This window comes from Mustela nigripes, chromosome 10, assembly GCF_022355385.1.
Source record: "Mustela nigripes isolate SB6536 chromosome 10, MUSNIG.SB6536, whole genome shotgun sequence".
In the NCBI taxonomy this organism is placed as follows: domain Eukaryota; kingdom Metazoa; phylum Chordata; class Mammalia; order Carnivora; family Mustelidae; genus Mustela; species Mustela nigripes.
Window position 1 is genome coordinate 16,232,489 of NC_081566.1, and position 13,171 is coordinate 16,245,659.

Genomic DNA, 13,171 nt, shown 5'->3' on the forward strand with positions numbered 1-13,171 from the left:
TTTTCCCCTTAAGTTACAAAAGTAAGGAAGTGGCAGCAGGGAGCCGCTGTCCGTCCCTAGGAGGCTATGGTGGCTGCGGGGTAGGAGTCCTCTGGCCAGAGCGGCCCCAGCACTGCTGTTGGGCTCCACGGACCCTGGGCTAGGTTTTTGTTTTTGTTTTTGTTTTTGTTTTTTTAAGATTTTATTCATTTATTTGACAGAGAGAGAGATCACAAGTAGGCAGAGAGGCAGGCAGAGGGAGAGACAGGAGGAAGCAGGCTCCCTGCTCAGCAGAGAGCCCGATGAGGGGCTTGATCCCAGGACCCTGGGATCATGACCTGAGCCGAAGGCAGAGGCTTAACCCACTGAGCTACCCAGGTGCCCCTCTGGGCTAGGTTTTACAGGGCTTCCCGCCCACACATCATTTCCAAGGGCAGTGGGGCACCCTTCTAGCTGATGAGAAAGCGAGCATTCTGAGGAGGAATGGGGTCTGGGCTCCCGAGGTGGGCTGAGGGCTCACCGCCCCTCCATGTGTATTTCCCTCCCCAGGGGCCGCCAGCGAGGACCCCCACTTCCCCAAGGTGCAGTGGCCGCCCCGTGAGCTCTGTGCTGCCTGCCACAATGAACTCCGGGGGACGGCTGTGTGGGACCTGAACAATACTCTGCGATTTCTCAAGACCCACTTCTCGCCCAGCAATGTGGTCCTGGACACGCATTCCTCTCGGCCGGGGCCCCGGATGGTTGCCCAGAGGATGGCAGCCAGAAATGTCACTCTGAGTCGTGCGAAGGCGGCAATGGTGGTGGGCCTGGGGACAGAGTCCCCCGGAACCGCTGTTCCTGATATTGTCGTAGAGAGACTCGGGGCGAGTCAGCCCCAGGATGTGCTCATTGGCTTCGGGGCTACCACGGCCGAGCCAGAGCAGGGGTCGCCCGAGCACGTAGCGGAGCTTCAGAGGGATGAGGTGGAGCAGTCCGAGGGGCGGCAGCATGTGAGCAGGCGAGACACTGGAGCCACGCTGCTGGAGGAGTTCCTGGCCGAGAAGAGCCAACCCAGAGCCCCTTCGGAGCTGCGGCGAGTGGGCCGCAGCTCCAAGCAGCTGGCCAGCATCCCTGAGGGGGAGCCAGAGGCGGGGCCCATGCGGGGCCAGGGCCAGTGGCTGCAGGTGCTGGAAGGGAACTTCTCCCACCTGGACATCAGCCTCTGTGTGGGGCTCTACTCCCTGTCTTTCATGGGCCTCCTGGCTGTCTACACCTACTTCCGGGCCAGGATGAGGGCGCTGAAGGGCCATGTTGGCCACCCCGCAGCCTGAACCATTCAACTTGGGGAAGGGGCAGGGCCGGGAGCCGCCACTTGTGGTGCTCTCCCAGCCCCCTGCTCCTCTCCCCTCTCCCCGTGTTCCTTGTCCAGGGAAATCCAGAGAAACCAGTTGCTCCAATGGACCTCCTGGGGCCTTCTGGGAAGGAATGTTCCATAGACATGAAAGCATGCATAGGGCTTGTGTTCATCTGACAGCGCAGGGGAGGGCAGTGTTGGGCAGAGGGGTTGGGAGGCTTAGCACCAAATTCCTCTCTTTTACCTTATTTGAAGTCCCTCCTTGTTCTCGTTGAAGCTTCCGTGTCTCCAGTTGGTCTTGGCCCTAAAAACTGGGGGAAGCCAAGGCCAAAGATCCCCGGGTTCCCCTTCCAGAGGAGAGTTTCCAGCCTAGTGGGCTAGAGCCAAACTCCTCACTGTATTCCCGAGCTCCATCCATCCCGCTCCCTTCCAGATGCAAAGAGGCCTTTGTGCCAGAGAAGGAAGGACTGCCCCTGGCCCTCTGTGGCCTGTGTGTCCTCCAGCCCCTTGGATCTCCAGGGTGGGGGAGGGGATGGTCTGGAAGCTTCTGAGAGTCCTGCTGGTCTCCCAGGTGAGGCCTGGGGTCAGGGTTGGAAGGAGGAGAGCTTCTGGGTTCTTCCCCAGAGCTCCGCTGCTGGCGCTGGTGTGGGCTTGGACGGGTGAGGGCCCCGGGGCTGGGTGGTGAGCTTGGCGGGACCTGAGAGGGGCTAGCGGGGGACTTAGGGCTGGGGGCTGGTGTCTTTAGTGCCTTGGCTCTGGGCTTAGCTGTGAGGGGAGAGGGACACTTCAGGGAAAAGACGGCTGCTTCAAATGCACTTTGGCTCCTCCCCAGCGGACTCACCCCTGTTGGAGCTGGGTCTGCTGTCTTCTGATTTTGGCCTCCAAAACAGATGTTAGTCTCTGAATGCGGACGGCGCTGGAGTAAGGGGGGGGGGGGGTTATCCTCTCTCCTGAAGGTCCACCTCCCGTCGTGTAGAGGTTCAAAGGGTCAGCGGGGAAGGTGGCTCCGTACACATGCTTGATTCCCACTCTGCCCCACTGCTTGGGAAGGTTGTGGAATAAATTATTTTTGTTAAAGCAAGCCCTGGTGTGTTCTTTAAGTTGCTGTTTGGAGACCTTGAGTCCAGAATGCACAGAATCCAGCGTCTGTGGGAATCCAGCCGAACGTGCTGGCCCTTGGCTCACGGAGCTCCCACCCTGCAGGGGACAAGGTGCCCTGGCCCTCCTCCACGGTCCCTGGAGCCCTCCGGCCCCAAGCCCCTTCCATCTCCAGGGGTGCCAGGGGACAGAGCTTGGTGAGGTCCTCTGCCGCTGCCTCCTGTTCCCCCAGCCTCCCTGGAGTTCCGGTTCTGCTCCCGGAACCTTCCTCTGCACCTGCCCAGCCCGCCACAGCCACGCCTCCCATTCTCGTCTCAAGGAAGGAGACGGTTTGGGTTTGTTTTCAAGAGCTCTTCCATAGGGAGGAGTCAACCCGACTGGAGAGCCTGTCCCTAATCCGGCCTGGCAGGCTTTACAAGGCTCAGAGCTGCTGATAATGAACCTCATTAAGGGGGAGCAGGAGCCTCAATCCGATTTGGGGTTTTCTCTTTGACATCTTCACTCAGCTCAGATGGCCTTCGCACGGGGTACAGCAGGTGGGATCCCAAACAGGCTCCCTCTGCCAGGGCAGCTGGGATGAGGAGCACAGGCAGGGGTCAACCCCCCACCCCCACCCCGCCAGCCCTGCTTATGTCAGCCCTGTGCTACCTCTTTAGCCGGATAGTCCAGCCTGGAGCCTCTCCGCAGGCCTCTTGTCTGCCTGCAGGTTCCCTCTCCGCATCGCTCCTCCATCTGTCCCCTCCATTCCCCTAAGCCGGCTCTGCCCCCTCTCCCCCTGCCCACTGGGGCCTGGCTGGGAGGCTCACAGGGCACACTGGGCAAGATGACCCTGACCTGCAAGAGGGAGAAAGAGGTCCCAGGGCCAGTGCGTGCCGAGCCTAGACCACCCGTCTAGCTCCTCTACCACCTGGGACCTGACACAATGTCAAGGACAGAGGGCCCTTACAGCTCCAGTGGGGCAGGCCCTAGTAGGGCCCTGGCAGTGGGTGTAGGTCTCTTGCCAGCCAAAGCTTTCTTGGGCTGCCCCAGCTACCCTGACTGATAAACAAGGGCAGGACCCCTTAGTGGGGCTGCTGCCTTTCACCTTGATTTCCCCAGGGCGCACTCGGCAGCGTAAACTGGCTTGCCCAGCAGCCCGTCGCCTCCCTCCAACCCATCTGCCAGCCCGGGAGCCCAGGCTTCTGCGACTGGAACTCTGCTTACTGTTCTAGATGGTTCTCCGCATCCTGGGAGAGCTCCCATGCAGGAGAGGGTCCTCAGGGGAGCCCTGGAAAGCAAAGGCTCCTTGTTCTGCAGCCGGACAGAGAAATCCCCCACTGTCTGGGATGCTCCCTACTGAGCATTCAGGAAGGATTTCTTCAAGACAGAGGCAGCTGAGCTGGCTTTTGACAAATGAGTGGGTGTTAGCGAGGAAAAAGGCATCACAGGCCAAGGGGAAAGCATGTGCCAAGTCCAAGAAAGAAAAATAGTGAATACAAGAAATTCTCAGTATAAAAATGCAGAAAAAATATTTTGTTAAAAAAAATTTTTTTAAGGAGCACCTGGGTGGCTCAGTGAGTTAAGCCTCTGCCTTCAGCTCAGGTCATGATCCCAGGGTCCTGGGATCGAGCCCCACATCGGGCTCCCCGCCCAGTGGAGAGCCTGCTTCTCCTCCTCCCTCTGCTTCTATGCCCACTTGTGCTCTCTCTCTCACTCCCTCTATCTCACTCCCTCTATCTTTTTAAATAAACAGAAGGGTGTTCTCGGTGCTGCACTGGGCTAACGCTGGGGAGACAGGGAAGAGAGGTTCCCGCTGGAGTGAGGTTTCCATGCTAGAGGAGGAAAGGAGAGAGAGTGTGCTAAGTGCTCTGAAGGCGGGACCAGCAGGGGGACTGGGGGGTGCTTTCGGGAGACCTGAAGGATGAGAAGACAGGAAGTTGGTGGGGGGGAACCGTAAGCCCCAGGGGCTGCTTTGCTCAGAAGTCACCCTGCTCTCCCTCGGCACTCTGCAGACTTTATTACATGGGCCCAGGGTCCCTGTGATGAGTTAAAGAAGAAGGGGAAAGCTGGGGCAGGTGACCGAGACACGGAGGCCACACCCGCCTCCAGGCTGGTGAGGTCCCAGTGGGTGGCCCCCCTCCAGCCTGGCAGCCTTGGCACAGGGTAGGGAAGGGGGCTGGGGCAGCACATCATTCCCTGCGTGTGGGGGTGAGGAATGGGCTCCAGGGAACCCACACAGTCTTGGCCCTGGAGAAAGTCACCAGCAGCAGAAGGAGGAGGAGACCTGGAGACCTGGTTCGTTCCTTCGGCTTGGCCACTAACCAGATGCACTGGACATTGGGCGAACCATTCATCTCTTGGGTCTGGGCCTCCTCACGTCTAAGGTGAAGGCCTCAGACAAAGCTTCATGGTCCCTAAGGTGCCTGGTAAGGTCTCTGATAGTGATTTCAGCTGATTTCTTGTCAGCTCAGTGAGGGGCTTGTCCCTTCAGAACCTTCCAGAAAGGACTCCCAGCTAACAGAAATCACAGCTTTTATGACCTGTGTCATCCTGGAAGCCCAGGACGACTGTGAGAAGGGAAAGCTCACTCATACCGCCCCCCGCACCCTTCACCCCACAGGGGTCCTCTGCTACCGCCCAGCACTACCCCTCCCTCACGTCCCTCCCCTTCCCCATCACCTCATTTCAGGGCCAACCTCCTATGAGGGCAGAGGCTGATGCTTAGGCAGGTGGGTACGACTCCCCCCATTCCCACCTACACAGCTTGAAGAACTCAACCCAACTCCAAGAAGAACAATTTCATTTCCAGCCCCGGTCCCCTGTGCGTGGCTTGCCTCCTCCTCGGGCCTGCCTCTGCGTCCCCCCACAACAGTGCAGGGCCCTGGCTTCTCCTGGCTTTTCCAGCCTCGCCTCAACCGTCCCTCGCACTTGCTTTCATGCTTCCTCTGCTGTCCTGGGGGGCCCTTCACCCCAGGAGGGAGAACAGCTCTCATTCCTCTCTGTCTCCTGCCCTACAGCTTAGCCTTCCTCCTGCCTGGGCCCCAGCAGTGCAAGCTCTTCCATAGCGAGTTGCCCCATGCCCTCGGGATCCCAGTTCCCGGAGCGACTCCACTCCGTTCACTGCACTCAGGCCTCCCACCCCAGTCCAAGCCTTGGTCTCTGCTCTGGAAGAAAGCACCGCCCGTGAGCGCCTCCAGGGGGATGGCTGGTGGCCCCTTCTCTCAGCTCCCCCTCCCTGGCCCCTTCTCCCCAGGCTTCACCTCTGCCTGGGGGAATGCGGGTGCTGGCCTTGGGTCACCGGCAGAAAGGAAAGAATCTAGAATTTGCAAGGCAAAGATGGGGATCTCTGCCAACATGAGGGAATGACATTAAGGAGGTGCTCATGGGGCGCCTGGGTGGCTCAGTGGGTTAAAGCCGCTGCTTTCGGCTCAGGTCATGATCCCAGGGTCCTGGAATCGGGCCCCGGGCTCTCTGCTCAGTGGGGAGCCTGCTTCCCCCTCTCTCTGCCTGCCTCTCTGCCTGCTTGTGATCTCTGTCTGTCAAATAAATAAATAAAATCTTTAAAAAAAAAATAAAATCTTACAAAATATGTATATGTAGTTATATACAGATACATAAATGTTAATGTTTGTCTATAGAAAGGCTGGAAGAAGATACATCAAACTCTGACCAGTGGTTGTATCTAGAAAGTGAGGTTAGGGTGGCCTGGAACCAGGGCTTTGACTAGAGCGAGGCGAGGAGAACAAAACTGAGGAGACACTTCTCTTCGGGATTAACACTTGGCAGTGCCGCCGCAAATTGGGGATCGTGGGCGCCTCCATAACTTCACCCTAGTCCTGGCTCTGACCTAAATACTTAAATACCTTTTTGGTTTTTTGCAATAAATACATCTCTTTTGAAAACAAAGAATAAGAAGGAAAATAAATAGGATTAAAAGATTTTAAAGTTCTATTGTAGGTCACCTGGGTGGCTCTGTTGGTTAAGTATCTGCCTTCAGCTCAAGTCATGATCCCAGGACCCTGGGATCGAGCCCCACATCGGGCTCTCTGCTCAGCGAGAAGACTGCTTCTCCTTCTCCTACTCCCCCTGCTTATGTTCCCTCTCGCTGTCTCTCTGTCAAATAAATAAATAAAATCTTTAAAAAAAAAAAAAAAACAAAGAAAAGAAAGAAAGTAAAGAAAAGACAACAGATCATTTTAAAAGATTTCATTCACGCTCTCTCGTCACAGACAGGAACGGCCAACCCATGCAGTGTCCTGTCTCTGGGACCACCCAGCTCTAGCCCCATCCGGGTCTCCCTTCTGAGCTCCAGACGCAGCTTCCCACGCCGCTGACTTGCTTCCCTGCGCATCTCTGGCTCCTGACCAAGGCTTCCTCTGCAAGCCAGGTCCCTCTCTTGGCCAGCCCTGAGTTCCCCTCACTCCTCCAGGCCTGGAAGCTCCTCCTGCCCTTCGTGTGAGGCATTCTCTCCTCTTTCCTGTGCCCAGCCCCCCTCTGATCTGCAGGGAGAGAGCCCACACCCCTTGGTTTAGCAACATGCCTTCCCCCAGGGGCCCCAGGAGGCCTCTCCTGGCTTGTCTTCCCTGGAATCGCAGCCAGGGGCAAACTGGCTCTCTCTGCCACCGCAGGAAGCTGAACTTTTCCCAACTCTGTTCTTTTCCAGCAGCAAAGTAGGGTCAGACTGAGAACACAGGAAAGAGTAAAGGAAGGATCTCTGATGACATTTTGTGATGAGATGCTATGAAGAGACAGACTCCGATCAAGTAAATAAATGAACGAGGATGTCCCAGAGTGATAATGCTGCGGAGAGAAGAAATGGGACTTTCTTATTTAGGACATAAAGATCTCACGAAACTGAGAGACGGTCTGTGGTTATGGATAGGCAGATCAACACTGTAGAGAGAAAAGTTCTCTTCAAATTAACCTGAAATTCAGTATAACACCAATCAAAAATTCAAACGGATTTTTTCCTTTTTTTTGGGTAGAACTCGGCAACCTTATTCTAAAATGTATATAGGTAATTAAAGATCCATGGATCACTAAGTCAGTTTGAGGGGAAAAAAGAGAGTAAAGTAGGGGACTTGCGTTATGAGAACTTTTTTTTTTTTAAGATTTTTAAAATTTATTTGACAGATAGAGATCTCAAGCAGGCAGAGAGAGAGAGAGAGGAGGAAGCAGGCTCCCTGCTGAGCAGAGAGCCCGAAGCAGGGCTCCATCCCAGGACCCTGAGATCATGACCTGAGCCAAAGGCAGAGGCTTAACCCACTGAGCCACCCAGGCGACCCATGAGAACTTTTACCATAGGAATGGTAAACATGACACTTAAAATGGCCTCACTACATGGAGGAAAAGGAAACAGGACCTCTGCCCGTACCAGGGATGAGCCCCGATGGATTTAAACCCTAACGGTAAAAGATTAAAAGTTACAAAGCTAGTAAAAGAACATGTGGGAGCATATCATTTGCAACATAGGGAGGGAAATCACTTCTTAAGAACCAAAGAGCACAGGGCGCCTGGGTGGCTCAGTGGGTTAAGGCTCTGCCTTTAGCTCAGGTCATGATCTCAGGGTCCTGGGATCGAGCCCGCATTAAGCCCCACATCAAGCGGGGCATCTCGGGCTCCCTGCTCGGCGGGGAGCCTGCTTCCCTCCCACCATCCGCCTGCCTGCCTCTCCACCTACTTGTGATCTCTGTCAAATAAATAAATAAAAACTTAAAAAAAAAAAAAAAGAACCAAAGAGCACAAACTACAAGATGAAGTAGAAACAGATTTCTTTTTTGTTTTTTTAAAGATTTTATTTATTTATTTATCAGAGAGAGAGCACAAGCAGGGGGAGCTGCAGGCAGAGGGAGAAGCAGGCTGCCGGATGTGGGACTCGATCCCAGGATTCTGGGATTATGAACTGAGCCAAAGGCAGATGCTTAACCAACTGAACCACCCAGGTGCCCTGGAGACAGATTTCTTAGACTATAATGAAGAGTTTCCATTGGGTGGAGGACACTGCAGGCAAGTGAGCAGGGTTGACAGGCTGAGAAGAGGTATTTGCGGTGTCTAAAACCCCCCTCTGTGCTCCTCATCGGGTGTAGACACGCGGAGGAGGACCCCATAAGGGAGGGCTGGCAGGAGAGTCTCAGTGCTGCGGTGGGGTGGGGTGGGGGGCACTGAGGTGGAGAATTCGATGGCACAGCAGGGCAGTGATGGGTGAGCTGGGTGGCCGCCCATGCCCTCTCCCAGCTGAGCGCCAGGGACTCCCGGAGACCAGTTTCATTCACGGCCAGTCACGGGCCAGGCCGTGAGCACCAGCCCTGAAACGTGTGTGGTAAAATGGACAAATTACCCTGACGAGTTCCAATTTTCACTCGGCAGGAGCAAGTCCCTGCAGGCCTGTTCCAGAGTGGCAAGTGTGAAATGCAGCCTTCACGGCTGATTACCAGCCTGAAGGAAGCTGTCACCTCTAGGCCCCCGGGGGTGGGGAGCTTGGGGCTAATTCTGCTTCTCCGTGGGAGAATTCCTTTCTGGGTCCAGCCTGTGGCCTGAGCAACAGTTCCTGTCACCACGGTCCCGTTTCTGTGACGGCACAGACCGGAATGATGTTGTGCATGTGTTGTGGAGTGGGGGCTTGCTACCTCAGACCACAGTTGTGGACACTTCAGACGAACTTCCTGTCTCCCACGGAGGTGCCGCTCCTGACACTTTGTCCCCTCTCCAGAGGAAAGCCTTGAGGGGGCTTCTCTGAGGGGCAGTAACTGCATAGCAAGTATTTATTAAGGTTCCCTGCCCTCAAGGAAAGTGGAGTCCAGAAGAGGAGACTGGCCAGAGAAGGATTCCATTACACTTCAGCCTCCTAGAAGCTCTACAGAATGGCGGGGGAGGGGGGTGTCTGTGGAGTCCCAGGGCCACCTCCTCTTCAGGATGGGGAGGGAGCAGGGAAGGAGAGCAGGGGCTCCCTAGGAAATGAGCATGGGGGAGAGGGGTGGGGGGGGGAAGGGGGGGGAGGGGCCCGGGGGAGGGGGGGGGGGGTGTGGCCTAAGCAGGGGACTGAAGGAACAGCCTGGAAGTCTGGACTGGACTCTGCGGGCAACAGGGGCTGGTGGGCTGTTAGAGGGCACAGGGTCAGGTATTTATTTTTATTTATTTAAAGAGATTTTATTTATTTATTTGACAGAGACACAGCGAGAGAGGGAACACAAGCAGAGGGAGTAGGAGAGGGAGAAGCAGGCTTCCTGCCTAGCAGGGAGCCTGATGTGGGACTCGATCCCAGGATTCTGGGATCATGACCTGAGCTGAAGGCAGAAGCTTAACAACTGAGCCACCCAGGCGCCCCGATTTTTTATTTTTTTTTTTTAAAGATTTTATTTATCTAGGAGAAAGAAAGAGAGAGCGGGGAAGGAGCAGAGGGAGAGGGACAAGTAGACTGCGCAGAACACCCAGCCAGATGCCGGGCTCGATCTCACAACCCTGAGCTGAAACCAAGAGTCAGATGCTTACCAGCTGAGCCCCTCAGGGGCTCCTCAGGGATATTTTAGCACAATGTTCCTGGGATGAGAAGTCGAGGTCTGAGATCTCAGTTCTCAGCCGATAGCATGCAAGGGCTTGGTGTAGCTGTCTGTCTGGCTGTGCCCGCTTGCCTCTCCAGCTGCCTCTCTGCCACCCTGGGGTGCCCTACCCAGGCTGAACTGTAGGACTCGTGAGTCGCCAGGTCTCAAACTCTCAATCCACAGGCCTTTGCGTGTGCTCTTCTCCCCACCTGAAATCCTCCCCCACCGAATGCCTATCTGGGATCAAATGTCACCTCCTCCAAGAAGCCTCCCTGACCCTCCTTGAGCCACACCCTACAGTCCAACTCTTCCCCGTGTGGCCAAGGTAAGCACCATCCTTTTCCTGTCTTGCTGCTCTCATCACATTGCTGAAGGTGTGTGCTGACCACCTGGCCACAGGTTCTGAACTCTGGAGTGCGGGCCACCCCCCTCAGGCTGTGAACCCCGCAGCCTCTCCATCTCTGCATCTCTAGCACCTTTGCTGCTCCAATAGTGGCCGATGTGCGAAAACATGTCCTCCTTCCCCAACAGGAAGTAAAGCACTTCCTGACTTTGCTAAGACCCAGCTCCTCCTTTCTCTCCCCGGCTGACTTCAGTCCCCGTGCCCCAGAGGCGCTCAGCTACCTCGGGAGAGGAAAGATACTAAAGTGTTTTTTAGGTTTTTTGTCTGTTTGTTTGTTTTTAATTTAGGTTCTCAGAAGCACCATAAGATCTGTCCTTTGATAGAACTTTTTGGTGAGCTTTTTGGTGTGTGGTCTGGCCAGCCAGGTAGTAGAACATCTTACAGGGATAGGCGACCACCACGCCCCGCCTCCCCTGTCCCGAAAGGCCGTGCCCTCTCCAAGCTTCATGCTGAAACTGGCACAGTAACACCACCCGCATTCTGGTGGTTAAAGTAAGTCACAGACCCAGTCCAGAGTCCAGGGGAGGGCACTGCACAAGGTTACATATACCAGAGATGTGGTTCATTAGGATCACCGGTGTGGCACACTATCACATGGCCTTTTCTGGTTGGTATAAACCGCAAAGGTCTACTTTGGGTGTGAGAATGTGGCCTGCTGCGGATAGTCTTCAAGGGCGGTATCACCCGAATCATCACTAAATCTTTGAGAGCAGTTCATTTTCATGTTTTCAGGAAACAGTCAACAACCTAAAATTCAGTGATACATCAGTGGGCCCCTTGGAAAAAGCCAAGATCTAATTGTGGAGATCACCCTTTACTCCTATCACTGCAGGTTAAGGAAATGGTGGAAAAGCAAGGAATTCCAGATGCTAAAGTCATTTTGAATGTATTTGCAACAGTGTAAGCGCTAATAAAGCAGGCACTTGCACACCAGCGAGATCATACTTGCGACCACATTTATTCAAAGGCAGACTTTGTGGGAACCATAACAGTCCCCTGCAGAACTGCCTGGAAATGGCCCTGAGCGCCTCTGAAAAGAGCGAGCCCTGGCCCCCCGTGGGGTTCAGCCCGAGGCTGGAGGACTGCCCTGCAGGGGAGCACAGACCAGGTTCTGCAGGGGCAGGGGCACGGGCAGGGGCTGGGCTGTCACCCTCTTAGTTGCTTCCAGCGCTGCTGGAGGCACCCGAGCCTGGATGATGGAGGTGAGCCTGAGCAGGGGCCCCAGCACTTGGACAGGAGAGGAGCGACTCGCACCCGGGGGGGCTGCAGAAGCCTTTGGAGGGTTGGCAGGCGGGAGCCCCCCCGCAGCAACAGGGGCTGAAGCAGGAGGCGGGTGTGGCCTCCGTGTCTCGGTCACCTGCCCCAGCTTTCCCCTTCTTCTTTAACTCATCACAGGGACCCTGGGCCCATGTAATAAAGTCTGCAGAGTGCCGAGGGAGAGCAGGAAGTCCATAAAAAGCCAGGACCCATTAGGGGTGAGAGGTAAGCTGGGCCCTGACAGCTGTAACCACGGGGATCCAGCCAGCGGCCACACTGATAATGCGTCCGCCAGCCTAACCAGGCCTGACAGGGCCACTGACGGGCTCGGGGCTCCGGGCTGGGGAGCAGCTGCTCAGGGCCTCGCGGCCGGCCCAAGGAAGATGTGCTCAGGCTTCTCCCATTCCTGGGCTGTCGCAGTGGGTGACATGAACTCCCTTCCTCCCTCCCTCACCCATTCACGAGACACACACCTACAGAGCCGGGAGAGGCCAGAATGGGCTGGGTCCTGTCCTGGGAGCTGGGCACGTAATGGTAAAGACCGTCTCTTCACTGTCAGCAGAGAGGTGAGAAAGGGGGCGAGACTTCATGGAGCATCTGTTACCGTCTACGGGGCCCGGCCCCCGGCCCCGAGCATCACTGCTTCGTGTGTCCCCCTGAGAGGCAGCTCATTCCTCCATTTTCCAGGGGTTAAACAGCTTCCCAAGGCCCCCAGCCCTGAAGCCTATTGTAGTCAGATTTTCTGTGGAGGGCGAAGCCAGGGAGACTCAACGGTCCTTGAATGCCTTCTCAGAGCCGCCCGAGAGGACCCCCATGACCGTGTGCCTGAGGGAGGGGTACCCAAGTCCAGTCAGGGCCATGTCTTCAGGGATGTTCTTGTTACAAAGACTGTAGGAATCCTACGGGGGGGCCTGCCCCTCCTTAGTAAAGCGGGGAAATGAGAAGAGGATGTTCTCGGGGATTAGGGGCCTTGTCAAGCTACCGGGCTGTCTGAGCGGAAGCCTGGACTTCAGGAGACAGACAGTAGCCCCCAGGCTGTCTGCAACGCCAGCTAGTTCCCAGGAGTCACCAAGTGCCCTCAGATGCTAAACAGACACTCTGGCCAATGGGCAAGGGGCAGAGCTCTGGTAGAGGCTCCCTGGAGCCCATGTCTTGGCAGGAGCAGCCCCCCGACAGGCTGGAGCGCTTGGCAGAAGGCTCCGGGCTTCCCTCCTCAGGACCCTGCCTGCGGTCTCCAGGCTGGGAACTTCCATGTCCCCAGCCCGCCACACACTTTCTCTTTCTCTCCCTCAGGGCCTTCCCTTTCTGAGCAGCCCCACAGAACACAAATCCCTTGCTATGTGGCCTGGTACAACCACCCCAGCTACATAAATACACCGCCTAATCCTTGGTTTAAAGGTTAAGCTTACTTGGGACTGGAATTCTGTGTCCCAGGGCACTTGGGTGGGCTGTGGAAGAGCCCGGAAGAGGGGGTTCACAGACACTAGAAGAACTCATGCCACAGGTCAGAGACAATGCCTTATGCCCCGTTACGGGTTTTCAATACCTGTTTCTCCTTGTTCTAGAAACTCGGCACTGTTCTCT

At 55.8% G+C, this 13,171-nt stretch overlaps 1 protein-coding gene across 1 annotated transcript in view; it reads left to right on the top strand.

The window, feature by feature from the left end:
- The window catches only part of QSOX1 (quiescin sulfhydryl oxidase 1), a 33,954-nt gene extending 32,568 nt beyond the window's left edge, over positions 1-1,386 (top strand). The window contains exon 12 of the mRNA XM_059412707.1: positions 529-1,386. Within this exon, the coding sequence (XP_059268690.1) occupies positions 529-1,289 (761 nt within the window). The 3' untranslated portion in view covers positions 1,290-1,386. The remainder of the gene's footprint in view (positions 1-528) is intronic.
- The last annotated feature ends 11,785 nt before the right edge of the window (positions 1,387-13,171 follow it).